The sequence below is a fragment of the Acipenser ruthenus genome, chromosome 16 (genome assembly GCF_902713425.1).
Source record: "Acipenser ruthenus chromosome 16, fAciRut3.2 maternal haplotype, whole genome shotgun sequence".
Classification (NCBI taxonomy): domain Eukaryota; kingdom Metazoa; phylum Chordata; class Actinopteri; order Acipenseriformes; family Acipenseridae; genus Acipenser; species Acipenser ruthenus.
The window spans coordinates 16,217,161-16,242,499 of NC_081204.1; the positions used below are offsets into that span (position 1 = coordinate 16,217,161).

The 25,339-nt window shown below is 43.4% G+C and overlaps 2 protein-coding genes across 2 annotated transcripts in view; both read right to left on the minus strand.

The window, feature by feature from the left end:
* dnah12 (dynein, axonemal, heavy chain 12) overlaps positions 1-15,676 on the minus strand; it is a 96,031-nt gene extending 80,355 nt beyond the window's left edge. The window contains exons 1-12 of the mRNA XM_034906060.2: positions 15,519-15,676; positions 12,927-13,120; positions 12,317-12,407; positions 11,873-11,899; positions 10,963-11,152; positions 8,478-8,550; positions 7,951-8,109; positions 7,623-7,818; positions 1,548-1,736; positions 1,163-1,316; positions 820-911; positions 336-514 (exon numbers count right to left, since the gene is read on the minus strand). Of these exons, the coding sequence (XP_034761951.2) occupies positions 336-514; positions 820-911; positions 1,163-1,316; positions 1,548-1,736; positions 7,623-7,818; positions 7,951-8,109; positions 8,478-8,550; positions 10,963-11,152; positions 11,873-11,899; positions 12,317-12,407; positions 12,927-13,120 (1,544 nt within the window). The 5' untranslated portion in view covers positions 15,519-15,676. The remainder of the gene's footprint in view (positions 1-335; positions 515-819; positions 912-1,162; positions 1,317-1,547; positions 1,737-7,622; positions 7,819-7,950; positions 8,110-8,477; positions 8,551-10,962; positions 11,153-11,872; positions 11,900-12,316; positions 12,408-12,926; positions 13,121-15,518) is intronic.
* A 4,950-nt stretch (positions 15,677-20,626) lies between these two features.
* LOC117412073 (small ribosomal subunit protein uS12) lies at positions 20,627-23,392 on the minus strand. The gene is made up of 4 exons (XM_034020055.3): positions 23,245-23,392; positions 22,140-22,299; positions 21,357-21,477; positions 20,627-20,824 (listed from the first exon to the last, which is right to left on the minus strand). Exons 1-4 carry the CDS (start codon positions 23,246-23,248, stop codon positions 20,678-20,680), a joined length of 432 nt encoding a protein of 143 aa, XP_033875946.1. The 5' UTR covers positions 23,249-23,392; the 3' UTR covers positions 20,627-20,677.
* Positions 23,393-25,339: the final 1,947 nt, after the last annotated feature.

Consider the following 25,339-nt stretch of genomic DNA (forward strand, 5'->3'; position numbering starts at 1 on the left):
TTGAAATGTGTCGGGTCAGTGAGAGCTTAAAGGAAAATTATTCGGAACCGCTGTATTCGTCCCATCCCTAATATATAACATTGCATTTTATAAAGCAATTGAATATGTGCAAATTTATCAGAGAGCATGTTAAGGCATACATCTGGTTCTAAGAGAGCTTCACTGTGTCTGTTTGCAATCTGGTGCATATCTGCCACAACACACCTACAGAAGGGTGCATAGGATGGGACATGATTTCAAGCACTTAAACTCAATAGAAATTAATATCTCAAAAATGCACATGTGTTATTTTGTCTGAATGCTTCCATTCTAAAATGTGTTTAAAAGAAGCTTACTGTTCATTGTGTTCTCTGTGCTGCTTCACCAGCGTCTCCAGCAGGATATTCGTGAAGCTCTTGGCTTTCTTGGCCAGCCCCTGCTTGAGGTCCTCACAGTCCAGGTGCACCATGTCGTAGTGAGCGATGGAGGGCAGGCTCATGATCTGCCTGGACAGGAGGCGAAACTCCTCCACAAACTGTACGGGAAGCATTCAGCCACACACAACAATGCCAAAGCTTGTTAAAGTAACTGCAGCTAATAAATAGCTCCATACATTTTCTCCACCATGCACATCCATTCTATGTAGGTCTCAAATGTGCAGTTCTGAAAGAAACATGTTTTAGCAAACATGTATCCCAGATGTCTGTTTTAAAATGAAGACACACATTTGCCGTAACATGTGTTTCTTTACAAACTGCACATTTGAGACCTATATAGTTAATGAGTGAATGAAGGATACAGAGTGGAGAGACAATAGCAGACAGATGTGGTGACACTCACCTCTGTGTATTCATCAAAGGTGTGCTCCTGCTCTATGTAGTTTTGCACTCGGGACTCAGCGGTTCCATTCACCAGCCAGTCATACCTCTCCACTGCACAAACAAGCATCAAACCCAGCCATTGTATTCCCGTCATCACAGTACATTTACCATCCTTCTTGTTAGTATTTTACTGTTTTACTGTCCAAATTGTTATATTTCGGAAAATATATCCCCCCCCCCCCCCCCCAAGCAGATCCCCCTTGTCTCAGCAGTTCTTTTGATGCTCAGCCCTGCACCAAATATACAGAGACATCCTCTCCTCACATGCACAGAAAAAATGAAATACTTAGACACTTTCTCACCATAATTTGTGAAGTGTTCCCGTGGTGCCTCCAGGTTAATTTCCACAGCACTCTTTAGTGCTGCCTGTGCCTTTTGCATGATGTGATCTGCAATTTTTGCATCAACATAGACAGAGGTACCTTCAGCTAGCCAAGACTGCACGGTCTGAACTTTCTGATGCAGAAGACAGAAAATGACCATTAGAACTGTGTCAAATCACAAATACTGTCATAAACACAGGACAACACAGGACACAGCACCCTTCAACACGGATAATGAACCCTACCTGCAATAAGCTGGAGATCTAATACGAACAGGACTGCTGCTTCTGAATCCTGCAAATACTGTCATAAACACAGGACAACACAGGACACAGCACCCTTCAACACGGATAATGAACCCTACCTGCAGTGAGCTGGAGATCCTTGCTACTACGAACAGGACTGCGTCTTCTAAATCCTGAAAGCTTGGGTAAAACTCCATCTTCTCATCATCGAAGGTGAGCTCCATTTTGAACTGCGGCAGCATGTGGCTGTGGCTGGGTGTAAACAGCTTGACATACTCATTGATGCTTCGCTCCAGAAGAGCTTTGAGCTAAAAACAAAGAGAGTTGCATCAATGCTAATTATTATTAGCTAATTTAATTTCTTTTCAGCATCTTACACAAATATGTTTTGCGTAAGATGCTTTCACTTCACAAATGCATTCTATAGCATCAAAGTAAGAATAGCTAGCTACAAAAATCCACTGTTGGTTTGTGACAAGCCTAATAAAAATACCAGGCCCTTTGGTGGTTCTAACAAATAAAAAAGTTTGCTTGCTTGTGATAGAGAGAGAAAGGATCGATGCTGTAAATCTCCCTCCCAATTAGAAAGGGTGCTGTGCAAGGGGGAAGGTAAGCTGCCTCCTAGATCTGCCTCGGTGGTAGGTGGAAACCGGAAGGTAACCATATTAGGAGGGGCGCGTAGCTGCGAGTACTCAGGACGATTCCATTGCAGTCAGCTGTGGGGCAGCCCTCTATTGGAGAAACCATGGCGACGCGCTGACTGCAGGGAGGAGTTTTCTGGGCACAAAGGGGAAGCAGCTACGTCAGTATCTCCCCTTGCGCTGAGACAATAATTGACCGGCCGGAGCTGGTGTATGTTTTGTTTGTTTTGTTACGTGTTTGTGTGTTTTCGTAGAGGAGCAGGAGGACGGGAGGCTGTCGCTACCAAGGCAGCACTAACCCCAGAGCATTCCCCTCATGGCACAGCACAACACAGCACAGCGCACGCACCACAGTCCCCTTTGGAGAGAGCACAGTTTCGTGCACGGAGGATTGTGGTTAAGGAGTGTCTTTTTGTTCGTTATTTGTGAAACGTGGACCTTGTTTTGCCCTGATTACCATCGCTGGTATCAGGGTGTATTATTTTCCTGTTTGGATTATTTTTGTGGATATTTCTGTTGGTGTGTGGATTATTAAATTACTTGTTTTGGGAGAATACGTTTGGACATTGGCAGTCTTTTGCACCACATCATTCATCCTGTCACATTGCTATACCACACACACCCTCACACCCATATTAGTGCATTTAATCTCCAGCTCTCTGATAGAAGAGTCTTGCACAGTCGTCTCCGCGTATAGGGACACCTCCTAAGAGAACACTTTGTCTAAGAGAACACCCTTGTGGTGATTGATTTTTTCCCATTGTAAATGCTCTGCCTAAAGGAACAGGAACTTTGCTTAAAAGAAAACTTTTTGGCACTGTGACAGGATTGACCGAGGTTTGAGACTCAGAGACAGTTTTAAGTTCAAAAATAAAGTTTTAATAAACAAAAATACAAAATAAACCGGCACGAGGGCCAAACAAAAAGGTTTTAAACATAAAATAAACACAAAGCCAAACTTACAAAATAAGCTTTCCAGGCTGGGCGTTGCCGTCACTGGATTCAAAACAGAAAACACAGCACAAACACAGCACAAACACAGCACAAACACAGCACAAACAAAACACTCCTCTTCTCCTTCCAGAACTCTCCCTAGCCAGGGCCTCTCCCCTGGCTTTTATCCCCTGTGGCTGGAGCCCAATTAATCAATAATTGTTGATTATTCAATTAGGGCTCCAGCCACATTCTCACATGTTTTTCTGGCAGGGAGGAATTTTAACCCCCTCCCTGCCAGTCCCAACCATGTTCATAAAGACGGGGCAGTCCCCCGTCACATATCCCCCGTCACATATCCCCCCCCTTGTGCCAAGCACAACATGGCCTGAATGGCCACCTCCCCCCTCAGTCCCAGAAGAGGGGGAAGCACAGTGTCCATGGGGGTGGCCATGGTGGGACGTCCGGCACCACCCAATTCTTCGTGGCCGGCAGCTCCCTCTTCCGGGGCTCCGGCCACACACTATCCTGCCGCGAAAGTGCCGCTGGGGGAGATGGTCTCCTGACCTCCCTCCCCCTCTTCATGGCCGGCAACTCCCCTCCGTGGGGCTCCGGCCATAGTGTAGCGACCCCAGGCGAAGCAGGATCCCCGAAAACCCCAGCAGCGGACCCTCGAGAGGCGACGGCAGCAGCAGCGGACCCTCGGGAGGCGACGGCAGCAGCAGCGGACCCTCGGGAGGCGGAGACGGGAACGGCAGCCCGGCTCCCTCTGCTGGCGGAGGCGGGAACGGCGGCCCGGCTCCCTCTGCTGGCGGAGGCAGGAACGGCGGCTCGTCTCCCTCTGCTGGCGGAGGCGGAAACAACAGCTCTTCTCCCTCTGCTGGCGGAGGCGGGAACAGCAGCTCGTCTCCCTCTGCTGGCGGAGGCGGGAACAGCAGCTCGTCTCCCTCTGCTGGCGGAAGCGGGAACAGCAGCTCGTCTCCCTCTGCTGGCGGAAGCGGGAACAGCAGCTCGTCTCCCTCTGCTGGCGGAGGCGGGAACAGCAGCTCGTCTCCCTCTGCTGGCGGAGGCGGGAACAGCAGCTCGTCTCCCTCTGCTGGCGGAGGCGGGAACAGCAGCTCGTCTCCCTCTGCTGGCGGAGGCGGAAACAACAGCAACTCGTCTCCCTCTGCTGGCGGAGGCGGGAACAGCAGCTCGTCTGCCTCTGCTGGCGGAGGAGGGATAGACAGCTCCGACTGTTCTTCCCCTGCGGGTCCCTTCAGCCCTGGGCCTGTGGGCTTCCCCTTCTCGGGCCATGGACGCACCGACTCCTCCCGCTCCTGCCGTGGATGCACCGACTCCTCCCGCTCAGGCCGTGGACACACCGACTCCTCCCGCTCGGGCCGTGGACGCACCGACTCCTCCCGCTCGGGCTCCTCCCCCTTGGGCTGTGGACGTTCGGGCTCCTCCCTCTCGGGCTGTGGACGTTCGGGCTCCTCCCTCTCGGGCTGTGGACGTTCAGGCTCCTCCCTCTCGGGCTGTGGACGTTCGGGCTCCTGCCTCTCGGGCTGTGGACGTTCGGGCTCCCCCTCTCTGGGCGACGGCAGCGGCTCCCCTTCTGGCTCTCGGGACAACGCCTCCTCCCCTTCTGGCTCTCGGGACGGCGGCTCCTCCCCTTCTGGCTCTCGGGACGGCGGCTCCTCCCCTTCTGGCTCTCGGGACGGCGGCTCCTCCCCTTCTGGCTCTCGGGACGGCGGCTCCTCCCCTTCTGGCTCTCGGGACGGCGGCTCCTCCCCTTCTGGCTCTCGGGACGGCGGCTCCTCCCCTTCTGGCTCTCGGGACGACAGCTCACCCCTTTCTGGCTCTCGGGACGACGGCTGCTCCCTCTCTGGCTCTCGGGACTACAGCTCACCCCTTTCTGGCTCTCGGGACGACGGCTGCTCCCTCTCTGGCTCTCGGGACGACAACTCACCCCTCTCTGGCTCTCGGGACGACAGCTCCACCTTCTTTATTGGAATGACTGGGGCATCTCCCATATCTACCGCCAGGTAATTAACGACCATCAGGGCCAGCTCTGCGAAGGACGCCGGGTGATGCTGTTCCTCCCACTTTTCCCACTTCCCCCTATCTCGACGCCACAGCGTGTTGATAACTATGGGGAGGTCGTGGAAGAGGTCCGCCTCAGGGTGCATCAACCAGTCCCATATTTCCTGGGATGGTGGTGAAGGCGGTGATGTTGGAAGGGGTGGGGTGGCTGCCGAGGACGGGGTTTGCAGCTGCTCCTGGTCCCGATTGTGGGGGCATCCTGCCCAGTTGTGGCCATCCACCTCACAGCACCCACACCAGTCAGCTGGTGGCCCATCTGGACAGGACCTCCACCGGTGAACCACCTTCCCGCACCAAGAGCACCAGGGAAAAAGGCTGGCTGGGTCCTCCAGCTGGGGTGGCTGTTGTTGCAGCAGCTTACATTTCTTCAGCTGCAGCATCTCCTGCCTTTGCCGCTGTCTGCTCTTTTTCCCCATTTTCCAAAAAAAAAAACCTCCCAAAATTCAAGAAGAAAAAAATAAATAAATACTGCTCTGAGCCTCCAGGTGGCGCTATCCCGTTTCTGACACCAACTGTGACAGGATTGACCGAGGTTTGAGACTCAGAGACAGTTTTAAGTTCAAAAATAAAGTTTTAATAAACAAAAATACAAAATAAACCGGCACGAGGGCCAAACAAAAAGGTTTTAAACATAAAATAAACACAAAGCCAAACTTACAAAATAAGCTTTCCAGGCTGGGCGTTGCCTTCACTGGATTCAAAACAGAAAACACAGCACAAACAAAACACTCTTCTTCTCCTTCCAGAACTCTCCCTAGCCAGGGCCTCTCCCCTGGCTTTTATCCCCTGTGGCTGGAGCCCAATTAATCAATAATTGTTGATTATTCAATTAGGGCTCCAGCCACATTCTCACATGTTTTTCTGGCAGGGAGGAATTTTAACCCCCTCCCTGCCAGTCCCAACCATGTTCATAAAGACGGGGCAGTCCCCCGTCACAGGCACTGATAGCGATTCTTTCACAACTGATACAGTACTGTTTAAACCTTTAAATAGTTTATCAAATCTTTTCAAAATGGACTTGTCATTGTGAGAGTGTCTCGAGGAAGTGCTTGGTTTATTCAATCTTTCAATTTATCATTGCCAATTTATGATTTTTTATGCGTACAACTCATCGCTACAAAACGGCATGTAAACAAACGGCAAAATGCGCCGCTGTTCCTCTTGCTACAAAAAGTTGGACATTATTTGAGCTTTTGAAAAAAACCTGATTCAGACACAAGTCGTCGAGCAATTTGGTGTTTCCTGTTTTGGTGAGTTGCTTCACCATTCTGTTAAATAATAATGAGCATGTCTTGTATATTAATGCTCATTTTTTAAAGTGTAGGGGTGCTGTGTTAATTTAGTTTGACAGTTAGTTTATTAACGTTAGTTTGTCAGTTAGTTTATTATTATAGTTTATTAACATACACTTGCCTATTGCTTTTCTCTTACTTATTCAGTTCATTTCATATGTTGAAGCACGTGCATCATGACAAGTAACACATATGTATTTATTTATTTATTGATCCATATGGTGTCTGTGGTCAACTCCATCTTACAGGGCGCTCCGCGTGGAGTGCAGGATGCGCCCAATAGCCTGGAGATCGCAGGTTTGTAGCCAGGCCGTGTCTTTGACCGACCATGAATGGGAGTTCCCAGGAGGCGGGGCACAATTGGCCGAGTGCTGCCCGGGTAGGGAGGGCTCAGGTCGGCAGGGTAATCCTCGGTTCACCGCGCACCAGTGAAAAAAGACAGCTTGGCAGGATACGTTTCAGAGGACGCGTGTGTCTGCCGCTGTTTTGCGAAGTCGGTGCGGCGCTTGCAGTGGTGGACCGAGATCAATACAACACAATTGGTGATTCCAAATTGGGAAAAAATTGGGTAAAAAATCCATTGACGATGACTAAATTAAAAAAACTCAAAGAGAACACTTCGCTTGCTTCCCGTGGAGTGTTCTCTTAGCTGGAGACCACTGTACTGTATATGATCCAGTTTTCTAATTCCACTTCCTCAGCTGGCATTCATTCCTCCTCTTTTCAGCACAGGTTTTTATTTGTACTTTTTAACCCTTGATAATGGAGTCAGGCAGAGAAAAGAGTTAGAACTGTTTGTAATGCTAACCAACTGGAGTTCCACACTGCAAGCTGTAAATAAGGAATCAGTGATGTATAAACAGTACATAAGATAGGCAAGGACAACTGATGCCAGGCAAATTATGAATGTTGTTCATCCAAGGAGTGACATCAGTAACCCGTACATGTAAAATCATTTCCTATCAGGTAGCATAGCCCTAAATTGCCTAAATGGTCTGCCACTACCAGACTATGAAGATTACTTTTATTCCACAGTACAATTTAAGGTTATTCATGTTGTTTAATATGCTTGTCTGTTCGCTAGTGACGTTTCTGTAGCAGTTTATATATAACCATGTAAAAACCATAAGCGAGTAATCACATGGAAATGGCTTGTACCGTGGTGTAACCCATTACCATGTGACAATTACACAGTCGTGATTACAATGCTATTACACAGCTGCTCATGCCCCGTGTTTCATACCTGGTTAGAGATGAGTGTGGACACACAGTTGTAGAAGGAGTCCAGTTTGTCTGGTTTGATGCCCTTCAGTGTCTCTGGGTTGGTTAGGAGATGGATAACCTTGGTGTGCCAGGTGTTCAGCAGCTTTTCTTCCATTTTTTTACACTCCAGCATCACATTGTTCTTTAAGGATTCGCAATCAGCCGGCCCTTTAGACCTAAATAAGACCATTTCAAATCGATACGCAGCTTGGTTAATGATCACACTAGTTAAATACCTGTAAGCTTCTCACCACTGAGCTTCCACTCTGTTTGCACAGGGGTCGCAGCCCCACACTGAATGAGCTCACCGGATATCTGAAAGATCGATCAGCAGCAGATCACTGAAGGTTGCATAGCCCATGTCCAACATGGTCCTCATGGCCGGGTGGAGAATGTGCAGGTTGACCCCAATCTCCTTCCTGTTTTTTATAAAGCTGTCATGCCAGGCAGTTGAAAAATCAAGACCTCTGAAATAAGATACAGATACAGTGGTTATTCCCAGTGGAAAACCATTTAGAAATGGAAGGTTATTAAATTATTGCACGTGGCAGAACCTGTTGTACAATTTACTGGTTCCAATACTTGTCTATGAATAACCCCAAGTCCAAATCGTGTGTGAGTAATTCCAGTATTTTAATACTGAAACGTGACGATCCTGTGTGTGGCACTTTGGTGCTGATTTATCAAGGAACTGATGTTTTTCAGGATAAGTAAAGGAGAGCTCTTGATCACAGTCAGTGCCAAACAGAGAGGAAATGTCATTTTAACTTTGATAAAGAAGAGAAATGTACATGTGATGTTCTTGATATGGTATCAGAGCCACCAGTATACTCACACTTCTTCTGGGGGTGGAGCTGTTATATCAACACTCTTGACCTGAGCACCAGGCTTCAGAAGCACACAGTTCACTGAAAGACAGACACACACAGGCTTTACATGCAAAACAATACACCTACACTGCCTTCATTTCTAATGCTCAGACTATGAATTTGCAATGGTTTATAACACAGCGATCTGTGTTCGAGTGCTCTTTGGTAAGTCACAGCAGGCGAGCTAGCAGATATGACTGTCCTGTCTTTTGGTAAGTCACAGCAGGCGAGCTAGCAGATATGACTGTCCTGTCTTTTGGTAAGTCATGGCAAGCGAGCTGGCAGATATGACTGTTTTGACGTTTCAGGCTGTTCTCATCCCTCAAAAGGAAGTTTGATAACATATCAGATGTAATCCTCTTTATAAAGACACATCACCTTTACTATTAATGACACTTACACCAGCCACAAACCCCCAGGGAGTTTCTAGAGATTCTTTCAATCATAAATCACATATGAGAAATCAACCAATCAGCGTTAGGGTTATGTCAACATTCCAGAACAAATCATCCTGTCATCTCGTGCAAAGGCAGCATACAGTATCTCACAACCATCTCGGCTAGACTGCACAATATGACATCTCTGTACGCAGCACCCTACACACCACCTACTAACTTATACAAGAGATATTAAAACTTCCCCGTGCTGGACTCCGGGCTATACAATATTTATCTAATAAGTGACACAAATACCTTACAACATGTGAAGTATTGAGTAGGGGTATACCAGTGATGACAGAATGAATTAGATGAATATCATACCTAGAAGACTGGAATCTACCACAAGTATTTTATATAATCAATTTAAATAGATTCCTTTTATAGAAAGCTTTTATGATTAACAGTACCCTAGGAACCGCCAATGGCTCTGATTGATGAGCAGGAGAAGAGGTAGAAAGTTTAATGGACGGGGCCTAAGGCATCCCAGTCACAGTTTACATGCAGTGCTAATTTCTTTTCAGTGTAAAAATAAATAACAATAACACAGATTTAATGGTGGGCGTGTCAGTGTTTTATGACGTTCTTCTCGTTCTCTCCTGTTCCTAACAAGTCATCAAGTAACACGAGTGGTACAGGAGGAGCGCTAGTTGCTGCTGAGTGTGTGCTCTGTGCAGTGGAGACTGTGTGTGCTCTGTGCAGTGGAGACAGTGTGTGCTCTGTGCAGTGGAGGCAGTGTGTGCTCTGTGCAGTGGAGGCAGTGTGTGCTCTGTGCAGTGGAGGCAGTGTGTGCTCTGTGCAGTGGAGACAGTGTGTGCTCTGTGCAGTGGAGACAGTGTGTACTCTGTGCAGTGGAGACTGTGTGTGCTCTGTGCAGTGGAGACAGTGTGCAGTGGAGACTGTGTGTGCTCTGTGCAGTGGAGACAGTGTGTGCTCTGCGCAGTGGAGACAGTGTGTGCTCTGTGCAGTGAAGGCAGTGTGTGCTCTGTGCAGTGGAGACAGTGTGTACTCTGTGCAGTGGAGACTGTGTGTGCTCTGTGCAGTGGAGACTGTGTGTGCTTCTTGCAGTGGAAGCAGTGTGTGCTCTGCGCAGTGGAGACAGTGTGCTCTGTGCAGTGGAGACTGTGTGTGCTCTGTGCAGTGGAGACAGTGTGTGCTCTGTGCAGTGGAGACAGTGTATACTCTGTGCAGTGGAGACAGTGTGTGCTCTGTGCAGTGGAGGCAGTGTGTGCTCTGTGCAGTGGAGGCAGTGTGTGCTCTGTGCAGTGGAGGCAGTGTGTGCTCTGTGCAGTGGAGACAGTGTGTGCTCTGTGCAGTGGAGACAGTGTGTACTCTGTGCAGTGGAGACTGTGTGTGCTCTGTGCAGTGGAGACAGTGTGCAGTGGAGACTGTGTGTGCTCTGTGCAGTGGAGACAGTGTGTGCTCTGCGCAGTGGAGACAGTGTGTGCTCTGTGCAGTGAAGGCAGTGTGTGCTCTGTGCAGTGGAGACAGTGTGTACTCTGTGCAGTGGAGACTGTGTGTGCTCTGTGCAGTGGAGACTGTGTGTGCTTCTTGCAGTGGAAGCAGTGTGTGCTCTGCGCAGTGGAGACAGTGTGCTCTGTGCAGTGGAGACTGTGTGTGCTCTGTGCAGTGGAGACAGTGTGTGCTCTGTGCAGTGGAGACAGTGTATACTCTGTGCAGTGGAGACTGTGTGTGCTCTGTGCAGTGGAGACAGTGTGCAGTGGAGACTGTGTGTGCTCTGCGCAGTGGAGACAGTGTGTGCTCTGTACAGTGGAGGCAGTGTGTGCTCTGTGCAGTGGAGACAGTGTGTGTGCTCTGTGCAGTGGAGGCAGTGTGTGTGCTCAGTGCAGTGGAGGCAGTGTGTGCTTAGTGCAGTGGAGGCTGTGTGTGCTCAGTGCAGTGGAGACAGTGTGTGCTCAGTGCAGTGGAGGCAGTGTGTATGCTCAGTGCAGTGGAGGCAGTGTGTGCTCTATGCAGTGTACCGCACTGCAGTGGAGGCAGGCAGGTTCCTCACCCATGCACTGCTTCATGCCCTCCTCAAAGTCCTGCGTGACCTCCTGGAACAGCTTCTGGATGAGCTCCGGCCTGCCTGGGCCCTGCTGCAGGGGAGCTGGGACCCGCCTCAGCATGGAGTCCAGCCAGTGCTGCTGAATGGGAACGATGGGGCTGCTCTCCACACACTGCCTCATGAACATGTAGTTCATCTGATCAGAGCGAGGCAGAGAAGGAGAGAGGGAGGGAGGGAGGGAGAGACACCACGTCAGGACATGCAGTGCAGGAGCAAAGTGATTCTGTTTGTTGTAATGGATACTGAATGATCCCAGCATATGGTAAAGTTCATGGTATATGTTTTTTATTCGCCACAGGAGGTTGTTGAAAGCAGGTATAACTGCAGTGTACAAACATTTTAAATATTTAAAAAATGAAAAGCTTTTTTTTGGATGTACACAAAAGGTTTAAATGATAAAAAATATATTTATTTCAGGATGTTTCGGACAAAAAATAGCTGCTTTCAACATCCTCTTGCAGCGAATAAAAACTGTATACCATGAACTAATATTCAGTATCAAATATCTAGTTTTAATACAAATACAATTACAGTAAAATGTACTACAATTTGTAATATATTATTGCTATATAAAAATAATACATTTACCGTAAGTACCTTCCAAAAAGACTCCTTTTACTCTCATTTTGTTAATAGCCATTCGGAGAGTTACCTGTATTATGTTTTCCTATACCTGTGTCTTGTCATAAGCTCTTGCCATTGGACTCCTTTGCCAGTATAAAACCCTGAGCTCCATCTCAAGGGCTTTGTCCACTCGGTGCCCTCAGGCAATGCTCAGCGGTATGGCAGGTGCTTGTTTGTTTTTTTTGTTCCACCCCTGATAGCACTCAAAGTAAAATGAAACTCCTGTACTTACTCTTCGTTTTCGTGATTCACTGTTCATCTGTAAAAGTGAAAAAGCCCTTGATTATAAACATTATAGAGAGAATATATCATTATACAGAGAATATATCATTATACAGAGAATATATCATTATACAAAGACTATATCATTACACAGAGAATATATCACACACGATCAACTCATCTGGGGCAGTGGCATGCACGTCTGTCACTTTCTGAGCAGTGTGCTAAAAACAGTGCTTTTAGTCAATGAGAGGGCACAGTTACAATAGAAGCTGAACTAAAGGAAGTTTATAACAGAAGGCAGCTAGCATTTTTTACACAAAGTTATACATCCATTGAAGGGTTTTCTGAAACACAGCAGTTATATGAACTGTGGCATTAGATTCCATGGGATAAGGTGAATGGTGTGCTAGCAGGGCTGAGGCTCCATCTCTTCACCTTCTTGTGTTCTTACCGTGGAGGGTAACTGGGGTTCTGGAGGAGAGGGAATTCTCTTTATATTTGCTTCCATTTCTTGCTCATAGGCACGCACAGCCCCTTGAATGCTAAAAATTACAAATACATGATTAAATACAGCACTGTACACTCAAAGACTCGTATTTACAGCCATGCAAACCTTTTAAGCGCCTAGAAAATCTGAGACATTTTACAATGTCAATGAGGGAACCTGTGGAGCTAATGAGAAACAAGGCGACTGCCAGGCAACCATTCCACTAAGATGTAGGGAGAATTGTCCCAGCAAACCCCCTCATATGAAGAAGAACATGGAGAACGTTGCCTGATCATTCCTGCGAGTTAGCTATAACATTTGATAAGTAACTTGAACTGCAACTGTTTAAGAGCTGAAAACAAGTAAAAAGGTATAATTAAGCAAATTATCAGTTCAATTAAGAGTAGTTAAGTAATTGAGAGCTCAGTTGGAATGAAACCAGCAGCCACAGGGGGTCCCCAGACCCGAGTTTGAGAAGCCCTGTGCTAAATGATTGCATCGATCACATGTAATATTTAGGCCTGTTGACGTACAAGCTGCAGTAAAAATGAAGTTAAAAGCCAGCATTGCGTACACGATCTGATTGAGCAGGCGTCTCTGCTGGAGGCTCTTTCTTTGTTTCAGTAGCTTGCTGCGCTCAGGCCTGTCGCTCGCAGTCAGCTTCTCCAGCTCAGCCCTGCCACTGGGGCCTGAAATCGGGGGCAGGACATTGTAACTCCTCAGGGTCTCCCCGACGGGGGGCTTTGACACCCCCTTCGAGGTCGGCATCTACATTCACAATTACAGGGAAGAAGAGAAAATCAGGGTTAAAGCAATCCATCACCCACACTATTACACTAACATCACAATTAAAGGGAAGAAGAGAACATCAGGGTTAAAGCAATCCATCACCCACACTATTACACTAACTTCTTGAAATAATAATCAGGACTTGAAAGACTAATTAACTTGAGCAACATTACTGCTATTCCTAATCTACATTAATGACTTAGATTCGGGTACAGTAAGCAAACTTGTTAAATTTGCAGATGACACAAAAATAGGAGGAGTGGCAAACACTGTTATAGCACATGGAAAATGACATTTAATAGAGAAAAGTGTAAGGTACTGCACACAGGCAATAAAAATGTGCATTATAAATATCATATGGGAGATACTGAAATTGAAGAAGGAATCTATGAAAAAGACCTAGGATTTTATGTTGACTTAGATGCTCGGATATATTGTGAAAAGTGTTGAATTTAAATCAAGGGAAATGTTAAAACTTTACAATGCATTAGTAAGACCTCATCTAGAATATTGTGTTCAGTTCTGGTCACCTTGCTACAAAAAGGATATTGCTGCTCTAGAAAGAGTGCAAAGAAGAGCGACCAGAATTATCCCAAGTTTAAAAGGCATGTTGTATGCAGACAGGCTAAAAGAATTGAATCTATTCAGTCTTGAACAAAGAAGACTATGCAGTGATCTGATTCAAGCAATCAAAATTCTAAAAGGTAGAGACAATGTCGACCCAGGGGAATTTTTCAACCTGAAAAAAGAAACAAGGACCAGGGGTCACAAATGGAGAATAGATAAAGGAGCATTCAGAACAGAAAATAGGTTGCACTTTTTTACACAGAGAATTGTGAGGGTCTGGAACCAACTCCCCAGTAATGTTGTTGAAGCTGACACCCTGGGATCCTTCAAGAAGCTGCTTGATGAGATTCTGGGATCAATAAGCTACTAACAACCAAACAAGCAAGATGGGCCGAATGGCCTCCTCTCGTTTGTAAACTTTCTTATGTTCTTATGTTCTTACTCCTCTACAGGTTTACCACAGTACATCTGCACAGTCATTTTGCAGGTTTCCCATGGTTATACTATGCACTTACCATAGTTTATCATGCTTTACAATGCTCTGTGCTTTGCTATGCTTTTCTTATGGTAATCATATGCTGTATTTGTACTGTATTAGGGTATCACTGGGGTCACCCTTTCTTTCTGCTGGTTCTTTGCCCTGATACTGTGAAAGATCTTTTGGTTCTTTGCTTGTGTTTTATATTTCTGTTTGGAATGTGCAGAGCGCTCAAACAAACAGTTGCTAGTGCTTCCTGGTGCCTGAAGTTAATCCCACAGCGGTATTCAGTCATTTTAAAGGAGTTTTTAAAATGCAGCAATGGACTTTACTAGCTTTAAATGCACAGCCTGGTATTTGCCAGTTTAAAAAAAAAACAAAAAACCAAACATTAAATACATAACCAGCACCTGCACCTTTTGCTGCTCTCAGCAGACTAGTCTGAATTGGAGACAGGTATATAAAACGTCTTGCACACATTGTGCCTCATCATTGAAAGTGAAGGGCAGGTTAATGTGGGAGTCAAGCATGTCCTCTGAAAGGGACACACTTCCACAGCATTTACTACACTTCATAATTAACTCTTTTAAAGGACAAAAACACCTTCTTGTGTTGTCAAAACCTGAACAATACAACTAAGTGACATTAATCAAGGGTTCTTAAGCACGCTCAGGTTGAAGCACCACAGGTAAACATGAAATGACTAAGGATATTTGAAATGTATAAGGATATTTGAAATGTATAAGGATATTTAAAATGAATAAGAATATTTGTAGAAATGTATTGAATATTTAACACAAAACACTTTGAAATGCAGATATAAAGTGAACCTTGTGATGTAATGTAGTACGATTCCATGGTATATGTGGTGACACCTTATTAATAATACATGGATGAATAATAAAACCGAGATAATATATCTTTTTTTAAACTGGAGACAAAATCAACACATACATGTAGGTCATTTAAAAACATCAGCCTCTTAATACAAGCAAATACTAGGGCATTGATTCAATCGATTCATTTCACACAGTCATTGATGTTTATGAATTAAATAGTAGAATTACATAGAGAACACATCCGTTCAACAGTAGCAGTAATAACATTAGATTCAATGTAATTTCATTTCGGTTTTTTTAACCTACTGTATTCTACTATATGGTGGAATCTGAAAACAGTTTTTTGTTTTTTTTGTTTGTTTGTTTGTTTTTTGTCGATAAATGTAACTTTCAAAACATGCCGTTATCCTCGTCGGGGTTTACTAGTTTGTCGGTGTTTAAACATTCTGTTTTTTAATGTTAAGTTTCAAAAAATGTATTTGCACATACTTACTTTAAAGTCTTCTGTATTTCCGAAATGGTTTATTCCACTTACAGGGTATTCTAATGAGAGACGCAGTTTGTATCAAACTAACTCTCAGTGCACAGGTTAGTAAACAACCCCGTTGCTACGGAAACCACACACACAGCACGGGGTAGCGAGGACACCGCTTCCGGATTCAATTTGACGCATCCTGAGGGACAAGCAGGCTATGCTTATAAAACGAAAATATAACCTTGAAATACGCCATGTAAAAAATCAGTTGTATACATTTTAAAATAGTTATCTTCCTGCTGACTCGTAAGTTTTAAATCACGAATTGCTGGATTGTGTGCAGTGAATTTTTATAAACTACTACTGGTGTCGTGTTATTTTGTGGTAAGCGTTAGAAAGTGGTACACCGTGTAGGCTTACTGGGCTTGCCCGGGCATGCACGAAGGATTTTAGCTCATTTGAGCCGGGTACGATATACTGAGTTTGGCCTTTAAAGTTATTTTAATTTTTTTTCACAATTCAGCAAATGTATGTTACTTTAACTGACGAGCAACACATAAAAATATCATCCTATTAGCTATACTGTTTAATTATATATTAAGATCTACAGTACTACAGGGTGCTGTACACATTTATTTGAACCCACTTGTGGAGTGGAGATCAGCATGTATCATACAGCACCCTTGCCTATAACATTCTATATGTAACTGCCCAACGTCATCAAACCCATTTTCTGGACGTGATTCATGTCTATCACTTCTGAAGATATGGGGTCTAATGTAGCTCAGTTAACCAGTGAAAGGAGTTTGAGGTCTCAAAAGCACGACACAATCCATAATCTACGTGAGAGGCTAGGGGCTTGTATGCAGAAGCTTCATTGACCCACACCTTTCACCAAGCATTAAATGCTAACAAAACAAAACCTTTTAAAATAAAACACATATGGAAGCATTTGTTCTGGAGAAGGCATCAGTCCTACATCCTATCTCAATAGACATCTTACTTATTTCCATACTACAGTACAGGGTACCAGCTACCAGCAGTGCATAGGATACACACACTGCATGCACACAGCAAGACCTTATTTTGTAACAAAGGCATCAGCAAGACTTCACTTTTAGGCATTTTCATGGGCTGAACTTGGCAGACTTGGACTGGGCATACCTTTATCAGAAGGGCAGGGTTACAGCACTGGCTAGAGCTGTGCTTGCTGTACCTAACCCTAACCCCCACTAAAATGCACAGTCTGGCATGAACCTTCACTGCAGACATAGAGGTACCACAGCACTGGTAAAAACAACACCTTCAATTTTCCTGCTACCTGGTTTACTTCCGGTCAAGTGCTTGTAAATCCTGTCTGCAACAGCTGCATTATTGTGTTTTCACTCGAACATGTAATCAATCCTGGGAAATGAAAGGCCAGATGATGAATCTTAGATCACTGTCCAATAAAGCACTTTGAATTCATGATTATATTGTAGATCAAAGGCTTAATATGTTGTCCCTCACCGAAGCCTGGCTTGGGGTAGATGATAATGTCTCATTGACTGAGGCTTCCCCTCCAGACTACTCCTTTATCCAGAAGCCTCATACCCGTGGGAGAGGAGGTGGACTTGCTGCAATTTATAACTCTGATCTTAATATTAAACAAGGAACTATGGACCATTATTCATCGTTTGAACTATTATCATTCATTTTACATAATGAAGTATCTGAAGTAAAAAAACGGAGGTTTTGTTAGTGGGTTCATCAAACCAGCTAGATAAGCCTGAATCATTTGGCCTGGATTTCAGCAGACTATCTTCTGAAGCTGTACTAGAAATGAGAAATTTAGGTGTGATCTTCAACCCTACTCTTATTTGAGAAACATATCAAAAATATTACAAAATCGTCTTTTTATCATCTGAGAAATATTGCAAAACAGACCTATATTCTCTACATCTGATGCTGAAAGACTAGTACATGCCTTTGTATCTTCCAGAATTGATTATTGTAATGCGTTATTTTCTGGCATTCCAAAATGTTTATTGTCCGTTTGCAACTGGTTCAAAATGCTGCTGCTAGAATCAGGACTAAAACCAGAGAAAGGGAACAAATCACCCCAGTATTGGCTTCTTTGCATTGGCTTCCTGTAAATTTTAGAATTGATTTTAAAATTATCGCGATCACGAAAAATCACAACAAAACGCGAAATTTTCAATTTTAGGGAGGGTATTGCGAAAACCATACATAATGTAATAATTAAACATTTAGTCGTATAAAATAATGCTCACTTGTTATGACATATTATTTCTGGGTGAATTTCGTTTTTACTGTATGCTTCCTGCCGCTAAGCTCTGGTTAAAGGGAAGTGAAACACTGAAAAAAACAAACAAAAAAAAGCCGCCTTTTTAAACTGCAACTATGGCAGCTAGACGTGCATCAACATCCCGCATTTCAGCTAAGCAACGCGAAAAAGATTTTCCTTCTGGTGAGTTTCACTCATCGGATGATGTATTATTTTGTTCGGTGTGTAACAAAGCAGTAGGCCACAATAGAAAGGACACTTGTGTCAAGCATTTTAAAAGCGAGAAACACCTGAAAAGAAAACGGCTGCAGTTAGTGCAGAGCGATTCTAGTGAGACGGGGAAAAAAAAGCAAGTTACTGTTTCAAGTTTGTTCACTGCTCAGACCAAAGCTGGCGAAGTTAGAGACTTGGCTAGATTTCAGCTGACAGAATCGCTGATAAAAGCAGATATCCCGCTAGAAAAGGTAGATAACCCTAGCTTTAATATATTTTTGGAACAAAACATGAAAACTATGGGAGTCGTACCATCAAGCTCAAAGAGGCGAACTTTTCGAGTTTGTTAAAGATGGATGGCTATCTATATTATTGGTAGATGAAATGACAGACAACGAAGACCGGTTTGTACTGAATATCATAGTTTACAAAATCAATCACAAGAATAACTGTCCAGCAGTCAAACTTCTACAATCTGTGTTTCTAGAAAAAACAGACGGAGCAGCAATAGCGCAGTCAATTGTCAAAACTCTCTGCGAGTACAGTATTGAATGGGAACGAATTGCTGCATTTGTTTCTGATAATGCTGCAAATATGAATAAATGTTACGAGTCTGTTATCAAAGGCATGGCTGTGAACTCTATTCATGTCACATGTACAGCGCATTTCTATGCACTTATCGGAAACATTTGGCAGACCAAGTTTACCTTTGCCAACCAAACAGTTGCATCAGTGAAAAAAATCTTTCAAACAATCAGCTGCACGCAAGTTGCGTCACCGAAAGTACTTGTCAGAAAAAACAGGAAAGCCACTTGAAAAGGTAACAGGACCTCCAGAGCCAATTGTTACCCGCTTAAAACATGGTTTGATGCTGTCCAATACATCAATGAAAACACAGAGCCTTTAACTGCTTTTCTAAAAATAGAAATGGAAAGTTCTGCTTCCACGATGTGTCAAACAGCGGAATTATTAAAATCCAAGTCTGTTCAATGTGAAGTCCGCTACATTGCCGACAACTGTCATCCGATCTGTAAAATTCTGAAAAGTGAGTCTCCCCGTCAGTGTGAAACGAGTGTCTACAACGATGTAATGGATCTCCTTTCTTTTTTTTACTAACCAACTACAAACTTTACCCTTGAATACCGGTAACGCAAAACAATCGTTGGAGCTTTCTGTGCAGAAAATTAAACAGTACTTTGCATTAGATAAGAAACCATCTGATCATGCTGCCAAGTTCTGCCAGCCTGCTGCTGGGTTTAATCTGTCAGGCTTTTGAACCCGAACCTTGTCAACTTACTAGACAGAAACGACTCGCTTTTGGCTTCTTTACCTGGATATACCGAGGACGCTGTGAAAGAAATGGGAGGATATCGAGCTGCGGCTTTGGAAGTGCCCCAGGACACCAATTCATTGATCTTTTGGTCTTCAATGAAGGATCGTTTCCCTCGCCTACATCAAATGGATGCACAGTGCCAAGCTGTACCCTGCAATACTTGGAAATAAGTTTTTCAGTTTATGGAGTTGTGTATTCACAGCTGAGACACAGCCTAAAGCCAACAAACCTCGCCGAGCTAGCAAAAGTGTATATGAACAAATAAATCGAACGGCCTTGTGAATAGTTCCAGTTAAAAACAATACGTTGAACATTGTTCTTTCTTTTCTTTAACAATCGAGTTTTCAACAGCGCATTAGAACAACCAGTTAGGTAAGTACTACACTTATTGATTTAAATTTGAATACACTAGTTATCTTTGTATTCTTTCATATTTTCATATGCATTTACGGCAGTGCTGTTTTGATGGTATCAGTGTGCAAAGAATATTTAATGCTGCCTTATTTGTTTTCCTCTGTCCTGCTCTTATACGTTCTGTACACTATACACTTTGCATTTATTTATACAGTTTTCAACACTAAAATTAGAGTTTGGTAGTATAAAAAAGTTAAAGAGTACAACGGAAAAATGTGCTTTTCCTGAAACGAAATTGCTTTAAGGAAACGCGATAAAATCGGGGCCCTGCTTATAAGGCTCTAAATAATTTGGCACCAACCTATTTAGAACTGCTTACCCTATATATCCCCAATCGTAACGTTAGATCCTTGAATATGGGATTGCTGGTAATCCCTAAAATAAAGTATGTTAAATGGGGAGGAAGAGCTTTTTGTTAGAGACCCCAAACTTTGGAATGAGTTGCAAACATGTAAGGGAAGCTGAGACCATCTGTTTTTAAAACCAGACTAAAAACATAATTGCTTGAGCTGCCATTATATATATATATATATATATATATATAAGTTACTGGTGTTTCCAGTATATATTTCTTAAACTTCTTGTTTTTCATCTGACATGTTTGTTTTATTTTTTATAAATCTGACAATATTTTTGTCCTGTAAAGTGCTTTGAGATAGACCTGTATGAGGATGCTATATAAATAAATAATGATTGCACCTCTACTGCAGTTTGTGTAGATTCCTGCCCCTCCCAACTCTCTTCACTTGTGAACTGAGCTGGAATTGGAACCCATGCTTTCACAATCTTCCATTACCCCCCATGCTCAGACACCTGACAAATAAAATGTGGTGTGAACTGCAAACAAAGTAAATACTTAACAAAAAACAAACACAAGTATTCATTGAACTGAAAAACATTTATTAATACCCCAGTCCATTGAGCTACAGTTTAGGATCTTGGTCTCTCCTTCTTGCCTTTGTACAGAGCCAAGAGAGACACGTTGGCGACCTTCACAACCTTGAAGCGGACTCCGGGAATATCACCGACGGCATGGCCCTTACGACCAAAACCAGCAACCAGAACTTCATCGTTTTCCTAGACACAGAGGAGAAAAATATTACAAAGTGAACTTCTGAAAGATCGCAGGACAAGCACCGAGAATTCACATAAAAACTGCAGGGACAGAATATGCTGATTTTACAGGGTGAGAGATGAGAAAAAAAACCTTTAAGTTTTTTGAACAGCTGCAAAAGAATTAAAGCAAATCATATATATATATATTTTTTTTAATAATCTGCCAGCAGTCTGAAATGAGTACTCATCCCTGTAGTATCTCTCCCACTATAGCACTAAATCTGCGACTGAAGAGGACTTGGGCGGCTTCAGGATGAAACAAATTAAAGCTAAAAGGTCTTGCACAAGTTAAAATGCAAGATGCAATACTACCACAAGATTCTGTCCTATCAAATTAGAACTCCCCAGTAGAGGCGAATAGCGTGCTTACACAGGGCAAGCCTTGATAGGAGGAACAGCCTTTTCATTCCCAAACTTTTCACATGTACTTTATCATGAATGCAATCACATGCCCCACAGAGTTAACAATGTTCAACACAAACATGACACGGACCTCAATGAAGTTCAGGCAGCCGTCATTGGGCACGAAAGCTGTGATCTTCTTGCCGTTTTTGATGAGCTGGACTCTGACACACTTCCTGATGGCAGAGTTAGGCTGCTTAGCCTCAACACCCCTGGGCAGGAGGAAATACAAAAAAATATATAAATAAATGATATCCAACTACAGGAGTTACACACTGGAGATCTACAATTAAACACTACACGCAAGATATTCCATTAATAACACTCAAGAACAAACAGATATTGATCATAGGTATTTGGCTATGCAAGTCCAGAATTTATTCAATAATATCAAGCAGTCTCTTGTAATTCTGATTTTACTGCATTCACAGCCAGTGCTCTGCTGGTCAATTTATAAATTCTGCAAGCGCATATTGCCATTACAATAGGGAAGACAATGTCATTTAAAAGGAACAGTGATTTTAGTATTGCATAACCGTGCCTCTATTTGCAGTATTCCTGTGTAAGAGATGGCATGCAAAGGTATACCCTGCTCTGAATTCAAGCTGTAGTATCCTTACAATTGGAATATGTTTACACCATCTGTGAAATGTTAAATACACAATATAAAATATATATTATACATATATATTAAAACTACATTGAAAAATATCATCTTTGAGCTACTAGACTGTACAAGTCAACCATCACCTTGGATGTAGATTTAGCGAGTCTCTTTCGCTAAAAAAAACAAGCTGGACAACCAGCAGAAAGAATGTAAGCCTGAGGCAGTGCGGGTTTACAATGACAAGATAACGCGGATTTCTGTACTTACACTTTTTCCAGGACAATTCCCTTGGCGTGGGAAGCCCCTCCAAAGGGGTTAGCCTTCAGAGCAGTACCCAAGTGAGCCTTCTTGTACTGCTTGTCATGCCACTTCTGCTCCCGGCGGTGGTTACGCAGCTTTCTGGCTGTACGAAGACCTCTGCACTTGCCTGGAGGGTCACAAATAGAATATTCAATTATACCCATAACATGATTACATCTCAAGAAAACAGCATAGCTATGAATGTAACAGGGGGGTAAGTGCATGGATTTACAATTCAGGGTACACAGCTTGCCTATGAACAGATCTGAACTCACTCTAGCTGTGGCTGCTCTCGCAGAGGAACGCGTAGGTGCAACACAGTTTATACACAAGAACAGTTGATTTTTCCAGAATTGTCAGTTACAAATTTACAAAACTGACAGGCAGTGTTTTGTTTGCCTGGGATCCGTTACGCCACAGAAAAGCTTAGCCTGCCAAAACATTTCTAAGATATTAAATGCAGACCAAAACTGCAGTAAGCAAAGCCATTCTAATTACATTTTACCCGATAGACGAGTGCTGCATGTGGGGAGTGTCAGCTTAATTACGGTAGCTAACCAGCTAATACCGACACAACTCAAAACTTAATTCTATTTAAAAACAGGTATTTTAGTATCCCTATCGATCGTGCACAAACTGAATACCCACGCCCGCTCAACACAGCAGCTATTTCTGAACAGAACTAAACAGCGGCCTACTGCAGAGTCCAAGACGTTTGCAGGAAATTACGAGACAAACAGAAAATCTATACGCAAACTAATCTTGCATTTCATTTTGTAAAGAAAGTGTGTATATTTCAAAAACAAACAAACTGCGCTTTTTTATGATTAACCAGGTTTATTTGGAGCAGCCCTCCCCTACCACACAATGTTAGTGTGGCTCACACAGCGTGGCCGCGCTCCACGTTATCAACATTCAATAAATATACACCACAAATAACATCTTCAAACCCCACATATCCCTGCACGGGGCATTAATACCGCGTTAACATGCCTTTATACGTGGTTTTAGTTAATAAACGAGGATTTAAGCGGTGTATAAAATCTACTTTGATAGTAATTCTTTCACGCACCCATCGTCAGCGTCTCAGAGCTACAGGAGGAAAGAACGATCCCGGCGAGCACCGCGGCACTGGCTACTCACAGGACCCAGTGCGGTGTGCAGGAAGCAACTGCGCCTTTGTTTATATTAAACAAATAATCTTTAAAACTAATTTGCTTTGATTATGTCTGGTTTTAAAACAATAAATAATCTTTGTATATATTTCAAAATATAAAAAAAGAATGAAACTATGTAGTCGCGTATATCATGTCAGGTCCTAATTGGTGTCTATGGTATGCCTGATTGAAAATGATCAGCGTTGTGCAGTGCAGCGCACCCTACGCACGTGACGCGTGGTTCTCATCGAGTGTGTATGATAAACTCGCTGCTAGTCTGGAAGCACGGTGTTAAAATAATACATCTTTATTATGAATATAGAGGATTTAGCAGTAGCAGAGGTGACGTCATTAGCCACTAATCCTGGCTACAGAAGTGTGATTTATCACTGTATGTGTGTATTTACCCTACAGTCTGTAATAAAAAAAAAACGTCTTTTTATTTACATGAAAATATAAAAAAAACATATGACTGTGACATGTCCAATATGTAGCGTATACATATTTACCCATACACAGTATGTGTGTGAAGCACATGGAAATTACTTCGGTAAATGAAGTACCGCAGTGTACATCAGACAGATTTACCATTCAGCTCAGACAGCAAGCTCTGCAGCGGAGAGGCGAGTGCAGGTCTTCCGCGGATGTCAGTGTTATTAACTCCGCAGCCGCTAGGAGGAAATCCATTTCGCAAAAAAGCAGCAGTGACTTCCACTCTAGCTTTGTCTTTGAAATATCTTCATATCTCTGCAGACAAACACAAGGGACGGGTAATGGACTGCATGAAACTATAAATCACACGTTCTCGAATTACATCTGTTTCACATTTTAATTACATTTGTTTTAAATTTAAATTGCATGAAGGGGAATTTTCTACACAACTTAATAATAATGGAAAGTGGCAATTACATACAGTAAAACCAGTCATTTTAATTATTACTTTAAAAAGCAGTGACAAAAATAACTAGTATAAAAATATAAAATAAATAAAATAAAAATGAGTAGTAAAAAATAGGCTGATAAAGGGACATGGGGTCAGCAAATCTTTCAGATATTGTGGAGCAAGCATAATCTTAAAACCAATCCTAAACTGTGCAGTGAGCCAATGCAAGGCTGCTAACACAGGGGCAATGTGTTCATGTTTCTTTGTTCTAGTTAAGACTCTGACAGCAGCATTTTGCACAAGCTGTAATCAAGATGAAACACCACTTGAAATACCAGAAAAAAAGAGTTGCAATCATCAATCCTAGATGTTATAAAGCATGCATCCGTCTCTCAGCATGCTGCAGCGAAAGGGAACGTCTTAGTTTAGCAAGAGTTTTTAAATTACACTTTAGTTACATTCCTAATGTGTGGCTCTAATGAAAGATCTGGATTGAAAATGACACCCAAATCTCTCATTTCAGCCTTCAGCTCAGAGGAGTAACTACCAAATGTAAACTCAGATGGATTTATATTATTTAGTTAATTCTGTGATCCCAAGAGCATCATCCCTGTTTGATCTGAGTTTAACATTAAAAATGTTTTTTGACATCCACTTGTCAGCAAGACAGGTAGAATATTTTCAGCTGAGGTGTCACCCGGTTTTAGAGATAAATATAATTGAGCGTCAGGGCCTGTCTATCTGTCTGTCTGTCTGTCTGTCATCAGATACTGAACCAGGGCCTGTCTGTCTGTCTGTCATCAGATACTGAACCAGGGCCTGTCTGTCTGTCTGTCTGTCTGTCTGTCATCAGATACTGAACCAGGGCCTGTCTGTCTGTCTGTCTGTCTGTCATCAGATACTGAACCAGGGCCTGTCTGTCCTTCATCAGATACTGAACCAGGGCCTGCCTGTCTGTCTGTCTGTCTGTCTGTCTGTCTGTCTGTCTGTCTGTCTGTCATCAGATACTGAACTAGGGTCTGTCTGTCTGTCTGTCTGTCATCAGATACTGAACCAGGGCCTGCCTGTCTGTCTGTCTGTCATCAGATACTGAACCAGGGCCTGTCTGTCTGTCTGTCTGTCTGTCT

Coding starts and splice junctions, on each gene's coding strand:
- LOC117412073 (XM_034020055.3), bottom strand. Junction 21,478..22,139: donor GGAATTGTCCTGGAAAAAGT/GTAAGTACAGAA, acceptor CCTCCTGCCCAG/GGGTGTTGAGGCTAAGCAGC. Junction 20,825..21,356: donor GCTGCCTGAACTTCATTGAG/GTCCGTGTCATG, acceptor CTCTGTGTCTAG/GAAAACGATGAAGTTCTGGT.